General features: G+C 42.5%; 1 protein-coding gene across 2 annotated transcripts; it reads right to left on the reverse strand.

Moving 5' to 3' along the window:
• Positions 1 to 1,181: 1,181 nt before the first annotated feature.
• On the reverse strand, positions 1,182 to 13,308 carry LOC115163127 (myelin protein zero-like protein 3). 2 transcript variants are annotated; one of them, XM_029714764.1, is made up of 6 exons: positions 13,101 to 13,308; positions 9,214 to 9,380; positions 6,931 to 7,144; positions 6,146 to 6,302; positions 5,683 to 5,752; positions 1,182 to 1,921 (listed from the first exon to the last, which is right to left on the reverse strand). In XM_029714764.1, the coding sequence occupies exons 1-6, from the start codon at positions 13,168 to 13,170 to the stop codon at positions 1,841 to 1,843; spliced, it is 759 nt and encodes a 252-aa protein (XP_029570624.1). In that variant the 5' UTR covers positions 13,171 to 13,308; the 3' UTR covers positions 1,182 to 1,840. The 2 variants fall into 2 exon arrangements, with proteins under 2 accessions (XP_029570624.1, XP_029570623.1); XM_029714763.1 differs by lacking the exon at positions 13,101 to 13,308 and having other exon boundaries at positions 9,214 to 10,658.
• Between the last annotated feature and the right edge of the window lie 10,496 nt (positions 13,309 to 23,804).

A 23,804-nucleotide genomic window follows, 5' to 3' on the forward strand; every position in this document is an offset into this window, starting at 1 on the left:
CCACATCCCCTCCTCACAGGTAAATCATTACAATATTCTACTAAATGTCCATGCACCACTTTGGCCTGCATGCCAGCCAGCCAGCCACTCCAATCTATTATTATTATTTGGACTGTATCAATCAATCAATCAAATGTATTTATAAAGCCCTTTTTACATCAGCAGATATCACAAAGTGCTTACACAAAAACCCTGCCTAAAACCTCAAACAGCAATCAATGCAGATGTAGAAGCATGGTGGCTAGGAAAAACTCCATTGAAAGTCAGGTACCTAGGAAGAAACCTAGAGGAACCAGGCTCTGAGGGGTGGCCAGTTGTCTTCTGGCTGTGCCGGGTGGAGATCATAAGAGTAAATGGCCATTAAGGCCAGATTGTTCTTCAAGATGTTCAAACTGTAATATTACAGTTACACTCAACCAGTGGTCCTTCTAGAAGTACATGAAATCACTGAATCCAAAACAAATGTGTTGCCATGGTAGTTCAAATGGGGTGGAAATAACAATTATTTCACCGTATTGTAAATCATTTAGGATGAAACGACAAAATCAATTGGACTGAGAAAATGAATCTGACAAGCTATTTATTGAAATGCTATTGGTTATTATACTGAACAAAAAATATAAATGCAACGTGAAACAATTTCAAAGATTTTACTGAGTTACAGTTCATATAAGGAAATCAGTCAATTTCAATAAATTCACTAGGCCCTAATCTATGGATTTCACATGACTAGGCAGGGGTGCATCCATGGGTGGGCCTTGGAGGGCATAGGCCCACCAACTTGGCAGCCAGGTCTTTTATTGTCCCCAGCATGAGGTGCACCTATGTCATGATCATGCTGTTTAACCAGCTTCTTGATATGCCACACCTCTCAAGTGGATGGATTATCTTGGCAAAGGAGAAACGCTTACTAACAGGGATGTAAACAAATGTGGGCACACCATTTTTGAGAAATAAGCTTTTTGTGCTTATGGAACATTTCTGGGATCGTTTATTTCAGCTCATTAAACACGGGACCAACACTTTACATGTTGCGTTTATATTTTTGTTCAGTGTAGTTCACACCAGCAACATGGATGGGGATTTCAAACAACATGGGTGGCCATTTTTAAGTCAGATTAGGTTCAAAGACCGACATTATTGAAAATGTGCTGTAGTTCAACCATTTTACCAATGGACAAGAACGTTTATGTATTTTATTAAGCAGAATTATAATACATTTTGCACATACATGCATTCAACAACATTCACTACACTGTACATCCAAATTCTAACATGTAAATCAAATCCTGTAAATTCATTCAACCTCAGAATGTGAGGTCATAATATGTCCACTCCGGAACGGGTTTAAATGTAACACTAAGTCTAAAGATATGTTTAAAATAATATTAATTGGACTCAATGAAGCAGATGTAGCCACAGGTAAAGATTGTCTACAATTCTAGCAATAGATTCCATGAAGACCGATAGTTCAAAAAAAACTCTCATAATAGCTGTACAAAAACAATTATTTTAAATTTCCAAAGTTATAAAGCAGACAATAACTTAGTAATATATGCATCTCCTTCATAATAAGAAAATGCATCCAGAAATGTTTAGAGTATAGTGCTAAACGTGTGTGTGTGTCTGGCACAGGATTCACATTTATCCCACCAGCAGAATCAGCTGTGGACAAGCCATGAGAGAAGGGAGGTGTGTGTGAGAAACTGCCCCTTCCACAGAGCCAGGTCCAGGAATCTTGGCATTTTTAACAGTGTAAGTGAGAATTCCGTTCAACCCCTCCCGTTGGCAAGGCATGGAGGGGGCCGCTGTTCTTACAGACCACCACCACCAGGGATCTCTAGCACTGAGACTCGGCCATGGTCTCTCCCTGAGCCGGAGGCCTCTCTTTGTGGACGTAGTAATCCTCATAGTCAGAATCCTAGAGACAGGAAGTGGGGTAACAGATAAATATTTCATCGACATCTCACATTGTCAGACATAAACTACATTTAGAGTATGTTATAATGGCGCCGGAGGAGATGGCTGCTCCTGACCAATTGTGTTATTGTGTGGTTTTTTTTTGCGTTATTTGTAACTTATTTTGTACATAATGTTTCTGCCACCGTCTCCTATGACCAAAAATAGCTTCTAGATATCAGGAGAGCGATTACTCACCTCGTACTGGAAGAATACTTTTTTTCCCCCTGTAACGAGTCGGACGCGAAGAATTTACTATAGACAAGGCCCTCATCCCCATTATTCGCAGGAAAAAGAGACTGAGATATCGGGTACGTAGGTCTGGGTGCCTAAGGATCCGACGGCGAGTGGGTAATCTGCCTTTACCATCGATCCTATTACCCAACGTACAATCACTGGATAATAAAATAGATGAACTACGAGCACATACAGTGCCTTGCAAAAGTATTCATCCCCCTTGCAGTTTTTTCCTATTTAGTTGCATTACAACCTGTAATTTAAATGGATTTTTATTATTTGGATTTCATGTAATGGACTACACAAAATAGTCCAAATTGGTGAAGTGAAATTAAGAAAAAACTAAAGAAATGGAAAAGTGGTTTGTGCATATGTATTCACCCCCTTTGCTATGAAGCCCCTAAAAAAGATCTGGTGCAACCAATTACCTTCAGAAGTCACATAATTAGTTAAATAAAGTCCTCCTGTGTGCAATCTAAGTGTCACATGATCTCAGTATATATATACACCTGTTCTGAAAGGCCCCAGAGTCTGCAACACAACTAAGCAAGGGGCACCACCAAGGTAGCGGCACCATGAAGACCAAGGAGCTCGCCAAACAGCTCAGGGACAAAGTTGTGGAGAAGTACAGATCAGGGTTGGGTTATAAAAAAAATATCTGAAACTTTTAACATCCCACAGAGCACCATTAAATCCATTATTAAAAAATGGAAAGAATATGGCACCACAACAAACCTGCTAAGAGAGGGTCGCCCAATAAAACTCACAGACCAGGCATGGAGGGCATTAATCAGAGAGGCAACAAAGAGACGAAAGGTAACCCTGAAGGAGCTGCAAAGCTCCACAGCGGAGATTGGAGTATCTGTCCATAGGACCACTTTAAGCCGTACACTCCACAGAATTGCGCTTTACAGAAGAGTGGCCAGAAAAAAAGCTATTGCTTAAAGAAAAAAATAAGCAAACATGTTTGGTGTTCGCCAAAAGGCATGTGGGAGACTCCTCAAACATATGGAAGAAGGTACTCTGGTCAGATGAGACTAAAATGTAGCTTTTTGGCCATCAAGGAAAACTCTATGTCTGGCGCAAACCCAACACCTCTCATCACCCGAAGAAAACCATCCCCACAGTGAAGCATGGTGGTGGCAGCATCATGCTGTGGTGATGTTTTTCCATAATTCTCTCCTCCTGATTCTGGAGCAGGAAGCACCAGTGACTCAGTAAAAAGAAGTGGTCAGATGAAGCAGATGCTAAGCTACAGGACTGTTTTGCTAGCACAGACTGGAGGATGTTCCAGGATTCTTCCGATGGCATTGAGGAGTACACCACATCAGTCACTGGCTTCATCAATAAGTGCATCGATCACGTCGTCCCCACAGTGACTGTACGTACATACCCCAACCAGAAGCCATGGTTTACAGGCAACATCTGCACTGAGCTAAAGGGTAGAGCTGCCGATTTCAAGGAGCGGGACTCTAACCCAGACGCTTATAAGAACTTCCACTATGCCCTCCGACAAACCATCAAACAGGCAAAGTGTCAATACAGGACTAAGATTGAATTGTACTACACCAGCTCCGACGCTCGTTGGATGTGGCAGGGCTTGCAAACTATTACAGACTACAAAGGGAAGCCCTGCCGTGAGCTGCCCAGTGACACGAGCATACCCGACGAGATAAATTACTTCAATGCTTGCTTCGAGGCAAGTAACACTGAAACATGCATGAGATCATCATCTGTTCCGGACGACTGTGTGATCACGCTCTCCGTAGCAGATGTGAGTAAGACCTTTAAAACAGGTGAACAACATTCACAAGACGGCAGTGCCATACGGATTACCAGGATGTGTACTCTGAGCATACGCTGACCAACTGACAAGTGCCTTCACTGACATTTTCAACCTGTTCCTGACTGAGTCTGTAATACCAATATGTTTCAAGCAGATCACTATAGTTCCTGTGCCCAAGAACACGAAGGTAACCTGCCTAAATGACTATTGACCATAGCACTAATGTCTGAAACATGAAGTGCTTTGAAAGGCTGGTCATGGCTCACATCAACATCATTATCCCAGAAACCCTAGACCACTTCAATTTGCATACCGCCCCAACAGATCCACAGATGATGCAATCTCTATTGCATTCCACACTGCCCTTTCCCGCCTGGACAAAAGGAATACCTATGTGAGAATGCTATTCATTGACTACAGTTCAGCATTCAACACCATAGTGCTCATCACTACGCTAAGGACCCTGGGACTAAACATCTCCCTCTGCAACTGGATCCTGGACTTCCTGATGGGCCGCCCCCAGGTGGTAAGGGTAGGTAACAACACAGCCGCCACACTGATCCTCAACACGGGGGCCCCTCAGGGGTGCATGCTCAGTCCCCTCCTGTACTCTCTGTTCACTCATGACTGCATGGCCAGGCACAACTCCAACACCATAATTTAGTTTGCCGATGACACAACAGTGGTAGGCCTGATCACCGACAACGATGAGACATCCTATAGGGAGGAGGTCAGAGACCTGGCCATGTGGTGCCAGGACAACAACCTCTCCTTCAACATGATCAAGACAAAGGAGATGATTGTGGACTACAGGAAAAGGAGGACTGAGCACGACCTCATTCTCATCGACGGGGCTGTCGTGGAGCAGGTTGAGCGCTTCAAGTTCCTTGGTGTCCACATCATCAACAAACTATCATGGTCCAAGCACACCAAGACAGTCGTGAAGAGGGCACGACAAAGCCTATTCCCCCTCAGGAGACTGAAAAGATTTGGCATGGGTCCTCAGATCCTCAAAAAGTTCTACAGCTATACCTTTCGAGTGTATCCTGACTGGTTGCTTCACTGCCTGGTATGGCAAGTGCTCGGACACCGATCGCCAGGCACTACAGAAGGTAGTGCGTACGGCCCAGTACATCACCGGGGCCAAGCTTCCTGCCATCCAGGACCTCTATACCAGGCGGTGTCTATCAAAGACTCCAGCCACCCTAGTCATAGACTGTTCTCTCTGCTACCGCATGGCAAGTGGTACCGGAGCGCCAAGTCAAGGTCCAAAAGACTTCTTAACAGCTTCTACCCCTAGCAATAAGACTCCTGAACAGCTAATCAAATGGCTACCAAGACTATTTGCATTACCCCCCCCCCCCTCTCTTTTACACTGCTGCTACTACTCTCTGTTTATTATCTATGCATAGTCACATTAACTCTACCTACATGTACATATTACCTCAATAACCTCGACTAACCAGTGCCCCCGCACCGGTACCCCCTGTACATAGCCTCGCTATTGTTATTTTACTGCTGCTCTTTAATTATTTGTTACTTAACACTTATTTTTTCTTAAAACTGCATTTTTGGTTAAGGGCTTGTAAGTAAGCATTTCACTGTTGAATTTGGCGCATGTGACAAATACATGATTTGAAATTGATCGGGCTAGACATGTGCCCCTAACTAATTCATAAGCAAAAAGAAACATGCCATACCAGCAAATATATGTGGCAGCAAGTCATGTTTTTCTCCTTTCTGTGGATCTGCTTGAAGCCAGTCTCCTCTCTGTCAAAAAGATGGTAGAGTTCAAACTGGTCAAATCACAAAACAGTCAGCATTAGCAATTTGCTATATTGGCTCAAGGCCGTTTCTCAATTGATCTTTCCTTGATTCCTCGCGTCATCTCTGCTCGGCTTCTTTTCAATCGAAATTGGAGGAGAAGGTCCACTGACCCTCCCCTCGGACCCTCTTCTCCAATGCGTTTTGAGAAGGAGGCGAGGAGAGAGGATGAAAGGAATCAAGGAAAGATTAATTGAGAAAAACCCATAGTGTCCACTCAGCAAGTCAGCGATGGGGGCTCTCTTTACCAAAACCATATCACTTCTTTAAAGCCATATGTCCATATGTCTAGGAGGCCCTGAAGAACTGGTGCACTGATTGAGGAGTAAATCCACTCACCCAGATGTGACCTCAATGGGGGATTGGTAACCCTGGGCCTGGCTCTTGTCCCTCGGAGGGCAGCACATGCGACCCAGCAGAGCCAGCGTGATGATGGCGGAAGGAAGCAGGATGAAGGCTAAAAGCACCGCCACGTCCGAGAAGTGAACCGCTAGCACTGTGGAGAGGAGAGGGTTCATCATAACCACATACACACTCCGTGTCAGCACAAAGTGGAGACTGTTAAGATTCCTTAATCTCTTTAGTTACGAGATCCGCCTTGTACCTATGACGGCAGCACAGCCGTACTAAAAAGGTAGTTCAGCACGCCTTCGTGTGCAATTGCTTTAATAAACCCTTAAAATAAATCTGCATCCTGTCCTCAAAAGCTTCTAAAAGATGGATTGTTTTAGCTTTGTGAAAAATGTGCCAATGCACACGTACTGAACTCTAGAAGTATTCGAAAAGGCATCAATAAATGTGGCCGACCATACCAACATTGAACACGATGTAGGTTTTACTGCCCAATGAGAAGTAAATCTCCCCAGTGCCACAATTCCCACACAGTCATGTTCTACACGTCATCATTGCTAAGGTCAACAGGGTGAACCCACAATCACCTTTACTAACAAATCTTAAACTCCTGCCTCTCAATTACGGGACAAATTCTGACTTGAGACGCACACAAATGTTCTTACTGGAAAATGTTCTCAAAAGTCCTATTAACATCAGTGCATGATTCACATGCACCCATCTCAAGTTAGAATTTGGCCCTAAATATACATTTCTCTGAGGAATTGCCTCACCTTCGGGCGTCACGGTGAGGACGGTCTGTGAGGTGGGGAATCCGTGGACGTCGGGGGGGTTCCTGACGGAGCAGGTGTAGGTGCCGTTGTCGCTGAGGGAGGCGTTGAGGAGCTGGATGGAGGCCTCGCCCCGGGCCGGGCTACCCAGCCACTTCACACGCCCATTAAACTGGCCGTCCCGCGGTGGGAACACCAGAGAGGAGAAGTGGAAGAACTGGGGAACAAAGAGGAGAGGAGAGATTGTGATGACTCTGGGCATAGGGTTAGGACAGTGTTACTCAGACCTTGGCAACAACAGAGCCACTTTACAAGACACAGACAACAGAAATACTGCATCAATCACACTAACATTTACCGCGTTTCGAAAAGTAGCAGGGGTAGAAGGCTGGGAATGGCTTCAAAAAGGGGTTTGAATAAAGTTGAAGCTAAAATAGGGCTTTACTCATCAGACGGCAACACACCGACAAATAGACAATAAGAAGTGTCAAAGAGCCACATTGAAGAAAACAAATTATACAGTGTATAAACGGCACAGGAATATATACACAAAGACCAACACACGGCAGGCCTGTTAACAATCAATGTTGCTTAGCAGTTATATTGTTTTATAGCTCTGTATGGGCTGGGCTCTCCAGGAGGCACTTCAGTTCAGACAGCCATAGAGCTGAGACTGGATTTAGTGTGCTGTCAATCACTGCACCCAGTCAACCCAGACAGATACTTAGGCCAACCTCAGACAGGTTACAACTAGCCAAGTACCTCGGAAACATTCAAAGCCAGACACAGATTAAAGCTAGTCCTGGACTAAAACTCACTTTCAATGTAGACTCATCATTGAATGATTTTCAATCCAGGACTAATTTGGGTCCGGGAAACTGTCTTTCAGGGTGCAAATGTTAGGGTCTGTGGTTACATTTACATCATTTAGCAGACGCTCTTATCCAGAGCAACTTACAGTAGTGAATGCATACATTTCATACATTTTTTTTTTGTTCTGTGCTGGCCCCCCGTGGGAATCGAACCCACAACCCTGGTGTTGCAAACACCATGCTCTACCAACTGAACTACAAGCTTTGTGGTTACCGTAATGGTAGTGACTCACCAAATAAAAACCTGGTGGATCATGGCCATCAAAATGGATATTGAATTGATTTGCTCATGTCTTATACAGGACATTGATTGACTGGAGGTGTTCATTCAGTGTCATTCAGAGGAATTTAATCACAAGCCATCCAAGTCCTTCCTTGCTATCCGTTTATGTGCTATCCGTATATGTGATTTAATCGTTGGACATTTTGAGCTGCCTTTTCAACCCTGGAAATTCATTCTCATCAAGATATCGATAATTATGCAGGGAGACTGAAGCCCACCACCAATTCATAGTTCTCAAGCATTGGCTGATAAATGATATTTCTGATTGAGTTTTCAAATACTTATTCACAGTGCCTTTTGATATACGATTGTGGCAATAAAAGTGTCCGAATCCGCTAATGAAATTGGATGGAAATAAATGTACTATGAGAGACAAATTCACTCTCTAGCGCTGTTGTGTTGGCTAGCTCTGTTGTGTTGGCTAGCTCTGTTGGGCTATGCGGCAAAAAGTGATACACGTTTCCTTGTCCGTCTATAGTTGCACAGAACAAACTTGTTCGAGTAAATAAAGAATTTAAACCAACCCCTGCTATGCTTATACAGCCGACACACACCTAGGATGAAGAGTTTGTGTTAGTGACGTAACAGCCCACACTATCTGCTGACACTGACATAGCAGTAGGCCTGACTACTACATCTTAATGACTAAACCAACAGCTCCTATCACCCCATCAAGGGAGCCGAAGCACATTAGCGCTGAGTGCTCCTATAGGATATGATATGCCAACAACTACATAGCGTATACATTATCGGCCCTCCAAATGGAATTAAAAACTTACGCGGTCAGCTGCTAAGAGTATCGACAAGGAAATTGGAGCTTTGGTGTCGGAGACCTGACCGCAACTTAACATACATTTACCACATCACCAAGATGTAGGATAGTGATCCTGATTCCTGCCCCTAACTGCCTGGGGTCTCTGACATATTTCCAGGGGTTAAGGGTACTATAGAAATAGAATTACTCTAACGGGCATCACAATTCAAGTCAATGTATTGGGATGGGAGGGCCGGCGGCAGCCATATTGAGTGTACCCATGCCAGGGCGTAAAAGCACAATAATTCTTCATTCAATGTGCGCTTTATTATCAATCAACTCAATATACTGATTAATTTTCTATGGTGGGCACTTACTGCCTGCGGAGGGCCTCCGGTCTGGGGCCTGTAGGACCAGTCCACTGACATACGGCTGGTGGCTCGGCTGGTAGAGGTGAAGGTGCAAGTCAGGGTGACGGCATCACCCCTCACAGAATGGACCTCCGCAGGGGAGCTCACTGTTATGCCTGACACAGGGCACAGCACTGAGGGAGACAGCAGGGCAGGGAGGGTGAGGTGGTCAGATGAGGAAGATAGATTCAGGAGGAGGAAGGGCAGACAATTGTACAGAATGTTGAGTGAAATCCAGTTGGGAACAAAATACATTGTGATAGTCAAAAGATTAATAATTTGGAAGAAAGGTAGTTCACATAAATAAAACTAAATTAAACAGAATAAAGCTAAAGGTCTCATTTTACAATTGCATATAATCACAATGTCAAAGGTACCCCTAAAGGCAACATTAAAACTTCTGTACACTGCCTGGCATTAATTGGAATTACACAATCTAATGCATTTTCCATGGGAGACATTGTTTCCCTGGCATCATCTGACAACAAGACTACCAGACGACTCAAGAATAGCTGCAGCAGTAACAGTGTCCTAGTTCTCTCTCTCTTACCTTGTTTCATTGTTATCTTTTCATTGACAGTCTGGCATTGGCAGCATACAGACATAACAACCACAAGCATTCCAAACAATGAATCAAAATCTCAACCATTTAATAGCTGTTCTGCCTAGAACATGCCTACGAACCAAGTACTGCACACCCGTTGTATAATGTGTAGAAATTGAGGAGGAGCTGATTTTCTAACGATTTACATAACAAGTGTATGTACAAGTGGCACATGTAAAATAGTCCTTTACCACTTCCTGGATTGGCAAGCGAGCAACAAAAGCTGTTGATCTTTCCATCAACTGTCAGCAAACATGGCAATAACAACACATCCTACAGTAGTAGTAGTAGTATTCCTTGTGACGAGCGTCGCCAACGCAGACATTGTGCAATGTAAAAAAAAATTAAAAGACAAAAGATTTAAATAATGTGTGTTACATTTCAAAACAGGCCCACCCCCAAAGATTCAATACTGTATTTTCCATGTGATTTCCAACCCACACAGGGAAATGCAAACGTATCATTTAACATACAGCATATTGTAGGTTACATTTACATTTTAGGCATTTAGCAGACGCTCTTATCCAGAGCAACTTACAGTAGTGAATGCATACATTTCATACATTTTTTCTCCGTACTGGTCCCCCGTGGGAATCGAACCCACAACCCTGGTGTTGCAAACACCATGCTCTACCAACTGAGCTACACGGGACTAGGTCTGCATGTGATTCAGAGATTCAGATTTCAACAGTACATAACAATTCTTCTGCCTATGAGCAAGTAGATAAGTAGATAGTCAGAAGTTTACATACAGTTAAGTTGGAGTCATTAAAACTCGTTTTTCAACCACTCCAAAAATGTCTTGTTAACAAACTATAGTTTTGGCAAGTCGGTTAGGACATCTACTTTGTGCATGACACGTAATTTTCCAACAATTGTTTACAGACAGATTATTTCACTTATAATTCACTGTATCACAATTCCAGTGGGTCAGAAGTTTACATACACTAAGTTGACTGTGCCTTTAAACAGCTTGGAAAATTCTCGAAAAAGTCATCATTGCTTTAGAAGCTTCTGATAGGCTAATTGGAGGTGTACCTGTGGATGTATTTCAAGGCCTACCTTCAAACTCAGTGCCTCTTTACTTGACATCATGGGAAAATCAAAAGAAATCCGCCAAGACCTCAGAAAAAATGTGTAAACCTCCACAAGTCTGGTTCATCCTTGGGAGCAATTCCCAAATGCCTGATGGTACCCCGTTCATCTGTACAAACAATAGTACGCAAGTATAAACACCATGGAACCACGCAGCCGTCATACCGCTCAGGAAGGAGATATGTTCTGTCTCCTAGAGATGAACGTACTTTGATGCGAAAAGTGCAAATCAATCCCAGAACAGCAGCAGAGGACCTTGTGAAGATGCTGGAGGAAACAGGTACAAAAGTATCTATATCCACAGTAACACAAGTCCTATATCGACATAACCTGAAAGGCCACTCAACAAGGAAGAAGCCACTGCTCCAAAATCGCCATAAAAAAAGCCAGACTACAGTTTGCAACTGCACATGGGGACAAAGATCGTACTTTTTGGAGAAATGTCCTATGGTCTGATGAAACGAAAATAGAATTGTTTGGCCATAATGACCATCATTATGTTTGGAGGAAAAAGGGGGAGGCTTGCAAGCTGAAGAACACCATCCCAACCGTGAATCAGCATCATGTAGTGCTTTGCTGTAGGAGGGACTGGTGCACTTCACAAAATAGATGGCATCACGAGGCAGGAAAATTATGTGGATATATTGAAGCAACATCTCAAGACATCAGTCAGGAAATTAAAGCTTGGTCGCAAATGGGTCTTCCAAATGAACAATGACCCCATACTTCCAAAGTTGTGGCAAAATGGCTTAAGGACAACAAAGTCAAGGTATTGGAGTGGCCATCACAAAGCCCTGACCTCAATCCTATAGAACATTTGTGGGCAGAACTGAAAAAGCATGTGTGAGCAAGGAGGCCTACAAAACTGACTCCGTTACACCAGCTCTGTCAGGAGGAATGGGCCAAAATTCACCCAACTTATTTTGGGAAGCTTGTGGAAGGCTTCCAGAAAGTTTGACCCAAGTTAAACATTTTAAAGGCAACGCTACCAAATACTAATTGAGTGTATGTAAACTTCTGAGCCACTGGAAATGTGATGAAAGAAATAAAAGCTGAAATAAATCATTCTCTCTACTATTATTCTGACATTTCACATTTTTAAATAAAGTGGTGATCCTAATTGACCTAAGACAGGGAATTTTTACTAGGATTAAATGTTAGGAATTGTGAAAAACTGAGTTTAAATGTATTTGGCTCAGGTGTATGTAAACTTCCGACTTCAACTGCAAGCTTTTGTACACTGTCCCCACAGAGACAAGTGAAGGTCACATCCAAAGCAGACATTTTTTTCCAAAAAACTCTATGGACACAGAGACAGTCTGAGCACTGTGATCTACATTGGGTTAATATGCAGAAATCCTGCACTATTTAAAAAGACCTCATTGTAAAGTTGACCGAAAATGAACAAGCTAATCTCATAACCATGGTAGCAAAAAAATTTAAAATAATAATAAATAATAATATTTCAAGCTGAAGAGCCTTGAGTAACAGATGCTTGATAGCTGTTGACATTCAAATTGTTGATGGGAAAGTTGGCAACCCATTGGCATTTATCCACATATGTCTCAAACATACAGGAAATGACTCCTCCTACTGTCCAACCAGTAAATATCCGAATATGAATTGTTATATAAATCTGATCAATGTCAATAGACCTCACCCAAGAGTCATATTCACAGTTATAGATCATGGATGCTTGCATTGCACGCAGGCTACTTTAAACTCAATAACAAAACGTGAGTGAAATTGAAAACAAGGAAAAAGGTCAAAGCCATGGGTCTCATGAATTTCACATGACAGGGTACTGCATTCCTGTTGTAAGGAACATAGACGCAATTTGGTTTGTTGTGAACATGCAGTATAATTATTTGGTAGTGGCTATTCACAAATGGATACATAGTAGCCTAATCAAAATGTTGTATATATTATGTTAAATGTGAAGGTAAACATTTGGCGTATTATAATAATTCTAACAATAATTCACAATGAATGAGTCTGTAGGATAAAAACAGTAGGCCTAGACAATTATACAGGGTACAAATTCAGGATTCTATAAAACACCCACAACCCGAATGTTTGTGTTTATTTGTTTGTGTCGCAAATTCGGCGATCTGTGACATTGAAAACGAGCTCGACAAACGAGTGTTGTACTCACCAAAACAAACCATTAAATACTGAAACAATACAATGTTCAAGCGTATACTCATATGTTGTTGCCGAACCATTTTAGTAAAATGAGGTAGGGGTTTAGAACAATTAGAATAAATGGTAAAGTCTAGTCAAATTTTGCATTCCAGGGACTCGTCGTCCATGTTTTTGTGTAACTCATTTGCTCCGCTGTGCCTGTCCAGTGCCCACTTACTGACAAACAGGTGTTTCAGGAAGTATGGCAGACACTGCGCAGCCTGGCCAAAGAAGGAATAGGAAGCGAGACACCCCACTCGCTGTTTGTTCACCCGTTTTTTCACTGCATTACTGTCTATGGGAGACACATTACTGTCTATGGGAGACACACCCAGTTAAGTAGACCGGAACTTGCATTTTTTTCAATGGTAAACGGCCTGAGTGAACTATCTTAATTTATTAACCATCTTTGACCTGGCATCACATATTCTTAGCGCGTTTTTTACCTTCAACAAAACTTCAGTAGCACTGACGAGGAGGAGGAGTTTGACAGAGCAAAAGAAGAGTCTCATCATCTTTTGCACTTACCTGAGTAGGCCTGCATGGTTTTTACGTTGGCAATGTGCTTGTCTTTATGTCTTTGTAGTAGCAACATCACCCAATTGGAAAGCATTTTTTTCACTGCAGAATGTAAATTAAACCTCTTTCAATGCCACTCATCACCTTATGTGACATTGTGTGTCTAATCCTCCTTTCTCATCAGCCAAACATCCCTCTCTGTAAACTTCTGGCTACCCTGTGGGAGCGGCCAGCTATTCCTAAAGTACAATACCCCTGTCCCAGAATCCCAGTCTTTAACTTTGTAATTATCCTTAATGGGTGAGATATTTGTCTATCTCTTCCACAGTTTACCCCTGTGTACACGCCTACGTTAAAGAGCCCTTTGAAGTTATTTATGTCTTAATTTAACTCTGATACCATTACGTCCATAGTGAACCACTAACCATCCCGGGGGCATGCACCTCCTACACCGACAGGAGAAATACATCACAATCAGATTTCCACACGGACAGAGTTTCAGGGATGTACTTTTAGTTGCAAATGTGAAGGACTCTGGCCTCTGGGTATTACCTGAGTGTGTTTCCAACAGTGCCACTTTGTATTTTTGTGAAGTGTATGCATAGAGAGGCCTCTGTTTGGTACAGTAGTGTGCATTTCAGCTCTACCTTTCCAGTGAAAATGATTGCCCCCTCACTTCTCACTGTCTCCATGGTGGCACGGGCAACAGAGGACTTATTCTTCAGATGTCAACATGTGGGAAACTAATAAAAGGAGTTTAGTTACAACATCCAGACTGTGCATCTGATTATCCAGGTGTATGTGAATGTGCAGTGATTTGATGAGAAGTACATGGCCCTCCTCTCATCTTTTTTGTAAAGGACATTATCTCTTCATGTGTACAGAAACCTGTGAGGTATACATACAAACATGACTGGAGCTGTCAAAACTGTCAACGCAAAGGATGGCAGACTCAATCAACATCTGTCAGAAATCGTACTGTGGACAATACACCCAGGAACATAGTGTTGACTCTCCTCTTGACAAATGATGGAATCCAATTTTACTCATGTCTCTTCCCAGCATAATGTAGTTAGAGTGCACGCTCTCGCCAGGGGGCGCTGTAAGACGTCAGACAAGTGTTCAGTTCAGCTGTGCTGTTACATTCCCATGGTGAAGTGTGTATTCTTGCTGCTGTTGCTTCCTGCCAAGCCCAGCCCATTTGTGGCAAAGGGCACCAATAGGGTGATGTGTCACGCTGGCATGAAGGATCGGGAGACAGGCGCAGGAATGCGTAATAGTTTTTTTTATTAAGCCCAAATTAAGGCGTGCTGTGTAAAGGCACAGGGACGAAGACCAAACAAACATGTAACAAAACACAGGGTAGAAACCCAAAACAAAAGAGCGAGGTGTACCTCGAATAAATAACACATGCGCACAATGATTATCACACGGGACGAGACCCGTAATCATCTGCGCAATCCACAAGGGCACGAACGCCCAAAACACAGAGCACAGGTACTCACACGACCAACGGACATATTAACAATAATCGACAGGACAATGGTAAACCAAGGACACACTAATCCCTGGGAATAGGGGCCAGGTGTGCGTAATGAAAGTTCCGGAGGGATCTATGACATGATATTTTTACGAAATACCGTCTGTGTCTGGTACAATCCATCATTGGGTGTGGAATGATCTGTGGAAGAGAATATTACTGTCTGTTTGTTTCTCTGTCTAGCTGTCCCCTCATTCATTTTAACCAAGCCGTGTTATACTAGTCTTGTCTTGAGTAGTTCAGTAGGTGTGAGGGAGGATAAAAGGACTCACAACACAGAGAGGTCTTAATCCCAAATCTAGGTTTACATTATTATATACTTCAACACAAATATTGACCAAAATGTCATTAAGTTTAACAGATACCATACAGTTAGATGTATCTTGGATTTGTGTAATTACATAGTAACTAGTAAATGATATGACAGCCAGAATTTGAATGGTTTTCTAACATTCCAATTCGATCATTCTTTCATTAAGCTTATCTACACTGAACAAAAATATAAACGCAACATGTAAAGTATTGGTCCCATGTTTCATGAGCTGAAATAAAAGATCCCAGAAATTTTCCATACACAAAAAGCTTATTTCTTTCACATTTTGTGCACAAATGTATTTACGTCCATGTTAGTGAGCATTTCTCCTTTTCCAAGATAATCCATCCACCTGACAGGTGTGGCATATCAAGAAGCTGATTAAACAGCATGATCATTGCACAGGTGCACCTTGTGCTGGGGTCAATAAAAGGCCCCTCTAATGTGCAGTTTTGTCACACAACACAATGCCACAGATGTCTCAAGTGTTGAGGGAGCCTGCAATTGTCATGCTGACTACAGGAATGTCCACCAGAGCTGTTGCCAGACAATTTAATGTCAATTTCTCGACCATAAGCTGCTTCCAACATCGTTTTAGAGAATTTGGTAGCACTTCCAACCGGCACCACAACCTCAGACCATGTTTATGATGTCATGTGGACGAGGGGTTTGCTGACGTCAACGTTGTGAACAGAGTGCCCCATGGTGGCGGTGGGGTTATGGTATAGGCAGGCATAAGCTACTGACAACGAACACAATTAAATTTTAGCGATGGCAATGTGAATGCACAGAAATACCATGACGAGATCCTTAGGCCCATTGTAAGGCCCATTTCTTTTAAGGTATCTGTGACCAACAGATGCATACAGTTGAAGTCAGAAGTTACATACACTTAGGTTAGAGTCATTAAAACTAGTTTTTCAACCACTCCACAAATTTCTTGTTAACAAACTATAGTTTTGGCAAGTCGGTTAGGACATCTACATTGTGCATGACGCAAGTAATTTTTCCAACAATTATTTACAGAAAGATTATTTCACTTATAATTCACTGTATCACAATTCCAGTGGGTCAGAAGTTTACATACATTAAGTTGACTGTGCATTTAAACAGCTTGGAAAATTCCCAAAAATTATGTCATGGCTTTAGAAGCTTCTGATAGGCTAATTGGAGGTGTACCTGTGGATGTATTTCAAGGACCTTGTGAAGATGCTGGAGGAAACAGGTACAAAAGTATCTATTTCCACAGTAAAACAAGTCCTATATCAACATAACCTGAAAGGCCGCTCAGCAAGGAAGAAGCCACTGCTCCAAATTCACCATAAAAAAAGCCAGACTACGGTTTGCAACTGCACATTGGGACAAAGATCGTACTTTTTGGAGAAATGTCCTATGGTCTGATGAAACAAAAATAGAACTGTTTGGCCATAATGACCATCGTGATGTTTGAAGGAAAAAGGGGGAGGCTTGCAAGCCGTAGAACACCATCCCAACCGTGAAGCACGGGGGTGGCAGCATCATGTTGTGGGGGTGCTTTGCTGCAGAAGGGACTGGTGCACTTCACAAAATAGATGACATCACGAGGCAGGAAAATTATGTGGATATATTGAAGCAACATCTCAAGACAACAGTCAGGAAGTTAAAGATTGGTCGCAAATGGGTCTTCCAAATGGACAATGACCCCAAGCATACTTCCAAAGTTGTGACAAAATAGCTTAAGGACAACAAAGTCAAGGTATTGGAGTGGCCATCACAAAGCCCTGACCTCAATCCAATAGAAAATTTGTGGGCAGAACTGAAAAAGCGTGTGCAAGCAAGGAGGCCTAAAAACCTGACTCCGTTACACCAGCTCTGTCAGGAGGAATGGGCAAAAATTCACCCAACTTATTGTGGGAAGCTTGTGGAAGGCTACCCAAAACGTTTGACCCAAGTTAAACAATTTAAAGGCAATGCTACCAAATACTAATTGAGTGTATGTAAACTTCTCTCCCACTGGGAATGTGATGAAAGAAATAAAAGGTGAAATAAATCATTCTCTCTACTATTATTCTGACATTTCACATTCTTAAAATAAAGTGGTGATCCTAACGGAATTGTGAAAAACTGAGTTTAAATGTATTTGGCTAAGGTGTATGTAAACTTCCGACTTCAACTGTAACGGCTCTCGTTGGTGGTAGAAGTAGACCAAGGCGCAGCGTGGAAAGTGTTCATGATACTTTTATTCATAAAACACTTTAAACAAAATACCAAAAGGCAAAAACGAAAGCGCACAGTTCTGTCAGGCACAGACACTAAACAGAAAACAAGATCCCACAAAAACCAAAAGGTAAATGACAACTTATATATGATCCCCAATCAGAGACAACGATAGACGGCTGCCTCTGATTGGGAACCACACTCGGCCAAAAACAAAGAAATAGAAAACATAGATTTTCCCACCCGAGTCACATCCTGACCTAACCAAACATAGAGAATAATAAGGATCTCTAAGGTCAGGGCGTGACAGTATCTGTATTCCCAGTCATGTGAAATCCATAGATTAGGGCCTAATGAATTTATTTCAACTGACTGATTTCCTCATATAGTACATATATATCTCAGTAAAATCTTTGAAATTGTTGCATGGTGCATTTATATTTTTGTTCTGTATAGTTGCTATGTTTATCTGAGTAATACAATTTTTGAGATACCAAAGTAGTTACTCAGTTACTACAAGCCATAAAGACAACTAAACTGTTACCCAAACAATGTATTGGTTGAAATAACCAATATATTGGTTAAGATGCCAATGTATTGGTTGAGATAATAATAATCGTTGTAACAGAAAATTGCAGCAATCATATCATGACATTGAATCAACCCTTCATAATCATTGAATAGTATTTTGACCAAAGATCACATTTTTTCTCCAAGACTTTTTGAGGAGAAAACCTGTTCATTCCTAATCTCCAGAGATGATTAAGTGATGAAATCAGGAGTGAACGTAGCGTTGAGTGGATAATCACCTGGAGCCTGGTGATACTGGAGAGAGCCCAGATTACACCAGTGTTGCCTTTCAACAGAGCTGCCATTCTTAACTACAGAATGCAACAACAGATCCAATTATCTTGGATCATTAGACTCCCTTCTAGGGTATTATCCCCCGAGTCTGTCGCTCCCTCCCTCCTCTCTCCCTTCTCTCCCTTCTCTCCATGCTCTGTCAGTCAGTAACCAAAGCCGCACCAGAGGGGATAGACTTTGATCAATGCACACACACACACTCTCTCCGACTTTCACATGCGAACACTCTCCTCCTACAAGCACACACACGAACGCAACTCGCAGATGCATGGACAAGCGTACTTCGTGATTACAGCTCAAACAATGCTTTGCACTAGGGCAACAGTTACAGCTAAGGACACATCCATAGCATACACACATCAGTTGATAGACCACTAGAGACAACAAGTGATAGATAACGGTGCATTCCTGATGAGTGGGTACTTGTTGTTTTTCGTATAAATGTAACACTATTCAAATCAGCCCAACATTCTTGATGTGATACATTCTCTTTGGTACAGCGCATTGTGAGATCCCTGTTTTTTCTTTACGCAGCTCCTCTCACCTCATTCAGGTAGCAGTGTTCTGTCCCTTTCCCTGTCCTTATGCCCTGCATTGGGCCATACTAGTCTGCTATGCTGCCTGGTGCTTCCTATTTCCCCTCTCAAACTTCATCATCATCTTCATCCAATAGGATTCTCAGATGTATTCTTGTTTTAGACTCTTCAAACTCTTCTTCAAACACTGCTTGAGATAAAATACTTTAAAGGCATTCCCCTCATGTTCTCCTCTCCTGTTATGTCATCCCGGCTGCCATGCTTAGCAGCAGGGGTGGTTGAAGAAATCACAGGTCACCTGGATTCACCTGGTCAGGCTGTCATGGAAAGAGCAAGTGTTCCTAATGTTTTGTACACTCTGTGTGTGTGTGTATATATATACACTGCTCAAAAAAATAAAGGGAACACTTAAACAACACAATGTAACTCCAAGTCAATCACACTTCTGTGAAATCAAACTGTCCACTTAGGAAACAACACTGATTGACAATACATTTCACATGCTGTTGTGCAAATGGAATAGACAACAGGTGGAAATTATAGGCAATTAGCAAGACACCCCCAATAAAGGAGTGGTTCTCCAGGTGGGGACCACAGACCACTTCTCATCTCCTATGCTTCCTGGCTGATGTTTTGGTCACCTTTGAATGCTGGCGGTGCTTTCATTCTAGTGGTAGCATGAGACGGAGTCTACAACCCACACAAGTGGCTCAGGTAGTGCAGCTCATCCAGGATGGCACATCAATGCGAGCTGTGGCAAGAAGGTTTGCTGTGTCTGTCAGCGTAGTGTCCAGAGCATGGAGGCGCTACCAGGAGACAGGCCAGTACATCAGGAGACGTGGAGGAGGCCGTAGGAGGACAACAACCCAGCAGCAGGACCACTTCCGCCGCCTTTGTGCAAGGAGGAGCAGGAGGAGCACTGCCAGAGCCCTGCAAAATGACCTCCAGCAGGCCACAAATGTGCATGTGTCTGCTCAAATGGTCAGAAACAGAGGGTGGTATGAGGGCCCGACGTCCACAGGTGGGGGTTGTGCTTACAGCCCAACACCGTGCAGGATCTTTGGCATTTGCCAGAGAACACCAAGATTGGCAAATTCGCCACTGGCGCCCTGTGCTCTTCACAGATGAAAGCAGGTTCACACTGAGCACGTGACAGACGTGACAGTGTCTGGAGACGCCGTGGAGAACGTTCTGCTGCCTGCAACATCCTCCAGCATGACCGGTTTGGCGGTGGGTCAGTCATGGTGTGGGGTGACATTTCTTTGGGGGGCAGCACAGCCCTCCATGTGCTCGCCAGAGGTAGCCTGACTGCCATTAGGTACCGAGATGAGATCCTCAGACCCCTTGTGAGACCATATGCTGGTGCGGTTGGCCCTGGGTTCCTCCTAATGCAAGACAATGCTAGACCTCATGTGGCTGGAGTGTATCAGCAGTTCCTGCAAGAGGAAGGCATTGATGCTATGGACTGGCCCGCCCATTCCCCAGACCTGAATCAAATTGAGCACATCTGGGACATCATGTCTCGCTCCATCCACCAACGCCACGTTGCACCACAGACTGTCCAGGAGTTGGCGGATGCTTTAGTCCAGGTCTGGGAGGAGATCCCTCAGGAGACCATCCGCCACCTCATCAGGAGCATGCCCAGGCGTTGTAGGGAGGTCATACAGGCACATGGAGGCCACACACACTGCTGAGCCTCATTTTGACTTGTTTTAAGGACATTACATCAAAATTGGATCAGCCTGTCGTGTGGTTTTCCACTTTGAGTGTGACTCCAAATCCAGACCTCCATGGGTTGATAAATTGGATTTCCATTGATTATTTTTGTGTGATTTTGTTGTCAGCACATTCAACTATGTAAAGAAAAAAGTATTTAATAAGATTATTTCTTTCATTCAGATCTAGGATGTGTTGTTTAAGTGTTCCCTTTATTTTTTTGAGCAGTATATATATATATATATATATATATACACACACACACATATACAGTAGGCTACTAAATACTCTTTCCAGTGGCACACTGACTCACCCAAAGATAAAGACGAAGCCATAGGCTACTCACCGCTGATGGCCGTTGTGTTCGTCGTGGCAATAGTCTATCTCAAGATAAGCTCCTTTGAAAAACAGTGCTGATGTTCGCAGTTGTTGAGAAAAATGTTTCCATTGGTTCTATAGACAGTTTAGTGTTCTCTTTTCAGCAGTAGGCATTTGCTTTACAAACTGTAATTTATTTTTCTTCGATTGCATTTTGAAATATAATATAATCCATAGATGGCAGTTCCCATTCAAATCAGGACTGGCAGCCATTGCTAGTGTACCCATGAATTTAACAGTCAAATTGCCAGGGTAAGAGGTTCCAAAACCCTTCTATGGATTGTATTTCTATGTCCACAACGCAACAAGCTGTATATTTGGCGCACATGGAGGCTGGAGGCATACCGGTAACTGACAATATAAAGGAAACACTTGAGTAATGAGGGACACAAAGTATATGTTATGGTGTGGGATGCATATTCCTGGCATGGTTTAGGTCCACTTGTAGAATCTAGGCCTTTTTAAGACACTTTATGTTGGCTTTAGTTTAGGAGTTATCTGTATGTGCTTGTGATAAAACTTAATCCACAGCTATCTTTTTGAAACTATCGATCCTCTGTGGCTAAATAATGCTCTCTGGTGTATTTTGAACATTGAGAGTGGGCTCCTGCGGTTGGATAAAAAATATATATGATATAATGTCTAGATATCTATTTTTTTTGTCTCTTGGGCCCTCCATAGGCTTGGGCCCAGGGGCTTCAGTCACTGTAAACCCCTGCATTATATTTATTTAAACAACGGGTGGGTCTAATCCGGAATGCTGATTGGTTAAAACCACATTCCAGCCGGTGTCTATTCCACAAGTTACCACCGGCTAAATATATGACGTTAAAATTCCTATTTACTCTGTTCCATCCAACTGCGCAATCCACTGTCTCATCAGTAAAAAACATCCACTGACTCCACTATAAAAAGCATCTAGACATTATCTCACGTCTTTTAGACTAACATTTAGTTTTCAACAGCAGAGATTTGAATAAAAACCTTGCTGTCTGTCTCTGACATTTGCAACATTGTTTCAATATTCAAATTCGATCTCCAGCTGTCCCATAGTAATGAGCATGTCGGAAGTCGGGACGAGACAGACAGGCAGTCAGCGATTCTCAGCCAGTTGAAATCATGAATCAGCTGGCATCATTTTTATGTCAATGTCAATTGAAAAAAGGTGAAACGAAGTGCAGCTAGTTTGCAGTCTTTTCAGCTTCAGTTTGAAGTGAGTGTTAGCTGTGCTGTTGGCTATCTCCTCTGAACAAAAGTTCCCTGACAAGAGAGCACATTTTCTATGCCAGGCGAAATCGGGCCTCATTAGCTCATTGCTATGGATGTCTTAAAAAAAAGGTCACTAAGAAAACAGCTTAAACAAATGCAAATGCATACTGTTGTTATTCTGGCTGCACTGTTTGACGTGACTGTAAAGTAGCTGTAGTTTAGAACAAACGACTGGGTCGCGTCCATAGATACAGAACAAAAAGACTGAATGACTGGATCACGTCTCTGAGAACCAAACCAATAGAACGAACGACCAGCCAACTTGGGTAGCAACCCTAGATTTGTGTCGGGACTATATCTTGTGGAAGGATGAAATAGTATGAATAAATTAATCAAAATAACATTTTAAATGTAAATATGTCAATCATTAATTAAATTAACCCGTTGCATAAAAATACCAAACTCTCCACCATGGCCAAGACCAAAGAGCTCTCCAAGGATGTCAGGGACAAGATTGTAGACCTACACAAGGCTGGAATGGGCTACAAGACCATCGCCAAGCAGCTTGGTGAGAAGGTGACAACATTTGGTGCAATTATTCGCAAATGGAAGAAACACAAAAAAACTGTCAATCTCCCTTGGCCTGGGGCTCCATGCAAGATCTCACCTCGTGGAGTTGCAATGATCATGAGAACGGTGAGGAATCAGCCCAGAACTACACGGGAGGATCTTGTCAATCTTGTATGACTTTAATGTATACATTACCATATACAGATTCTTCGAAGTAGCCACCCTTTGCCTTGATGACAGCTTTGTACACTCTTGGCTTTCTCTCAGCCAGCTTCATGAAGAAGGCTTTTCAACAGTCTTGAAGGAGTTCTCACATATGCTGAGCACTTTTTGGCAGCTTTTCCTTCACTCCGCAGTCCAACTCATCCCAAACCAACCCTTGAATGAGTAAATGTGTCCAAACTTCTGACTGGTACTATATATATATATATATAAATATACATACATACACACACTACCGCTCAAAAGATTGGGGTCACTTAGAAATGTCTCTTGTTTTTGAAAGAAAATCTATTTTTTTGTCCATTAAAATACCATCAAATTGATCTGAAATACAGTGTAGACATTGTTAATGTTGTAAATGACTATTGTAGCTGGAAACGGCAGATTTTTTATGGAATATCTACATAGGCGTACAGAGGTCCATTATCAGCAACCATCACTCCTGTGTTCCAATGGCACGTTGTGTTAGCTAATCCAAGATTATCATTTTAAAAGGCTAATTGATCATTAGAAAACCCTTTTGCAATTATGTTAGCACAGCTGAAAACTGATGTTCTGATTAAAGAAGCAATAAAACTGGCCTTCTTTAGACTAGTTGAGTATCTGGAGCAT

This window comes from Salmo trutta, chromosome 26 (assembly GCF_901001165.1).
Source record: "Salmo trutta chromosome 26, fSalTru1.1, whole genome shotgun sequence".
Classification (NCBI taxonomy): domain Eukaryota; kingdom Metazoa; phylum Chordata; class Actinopteri; order Salmoniformes; family Salmonidae; genus Salmo; species Salmo trutta.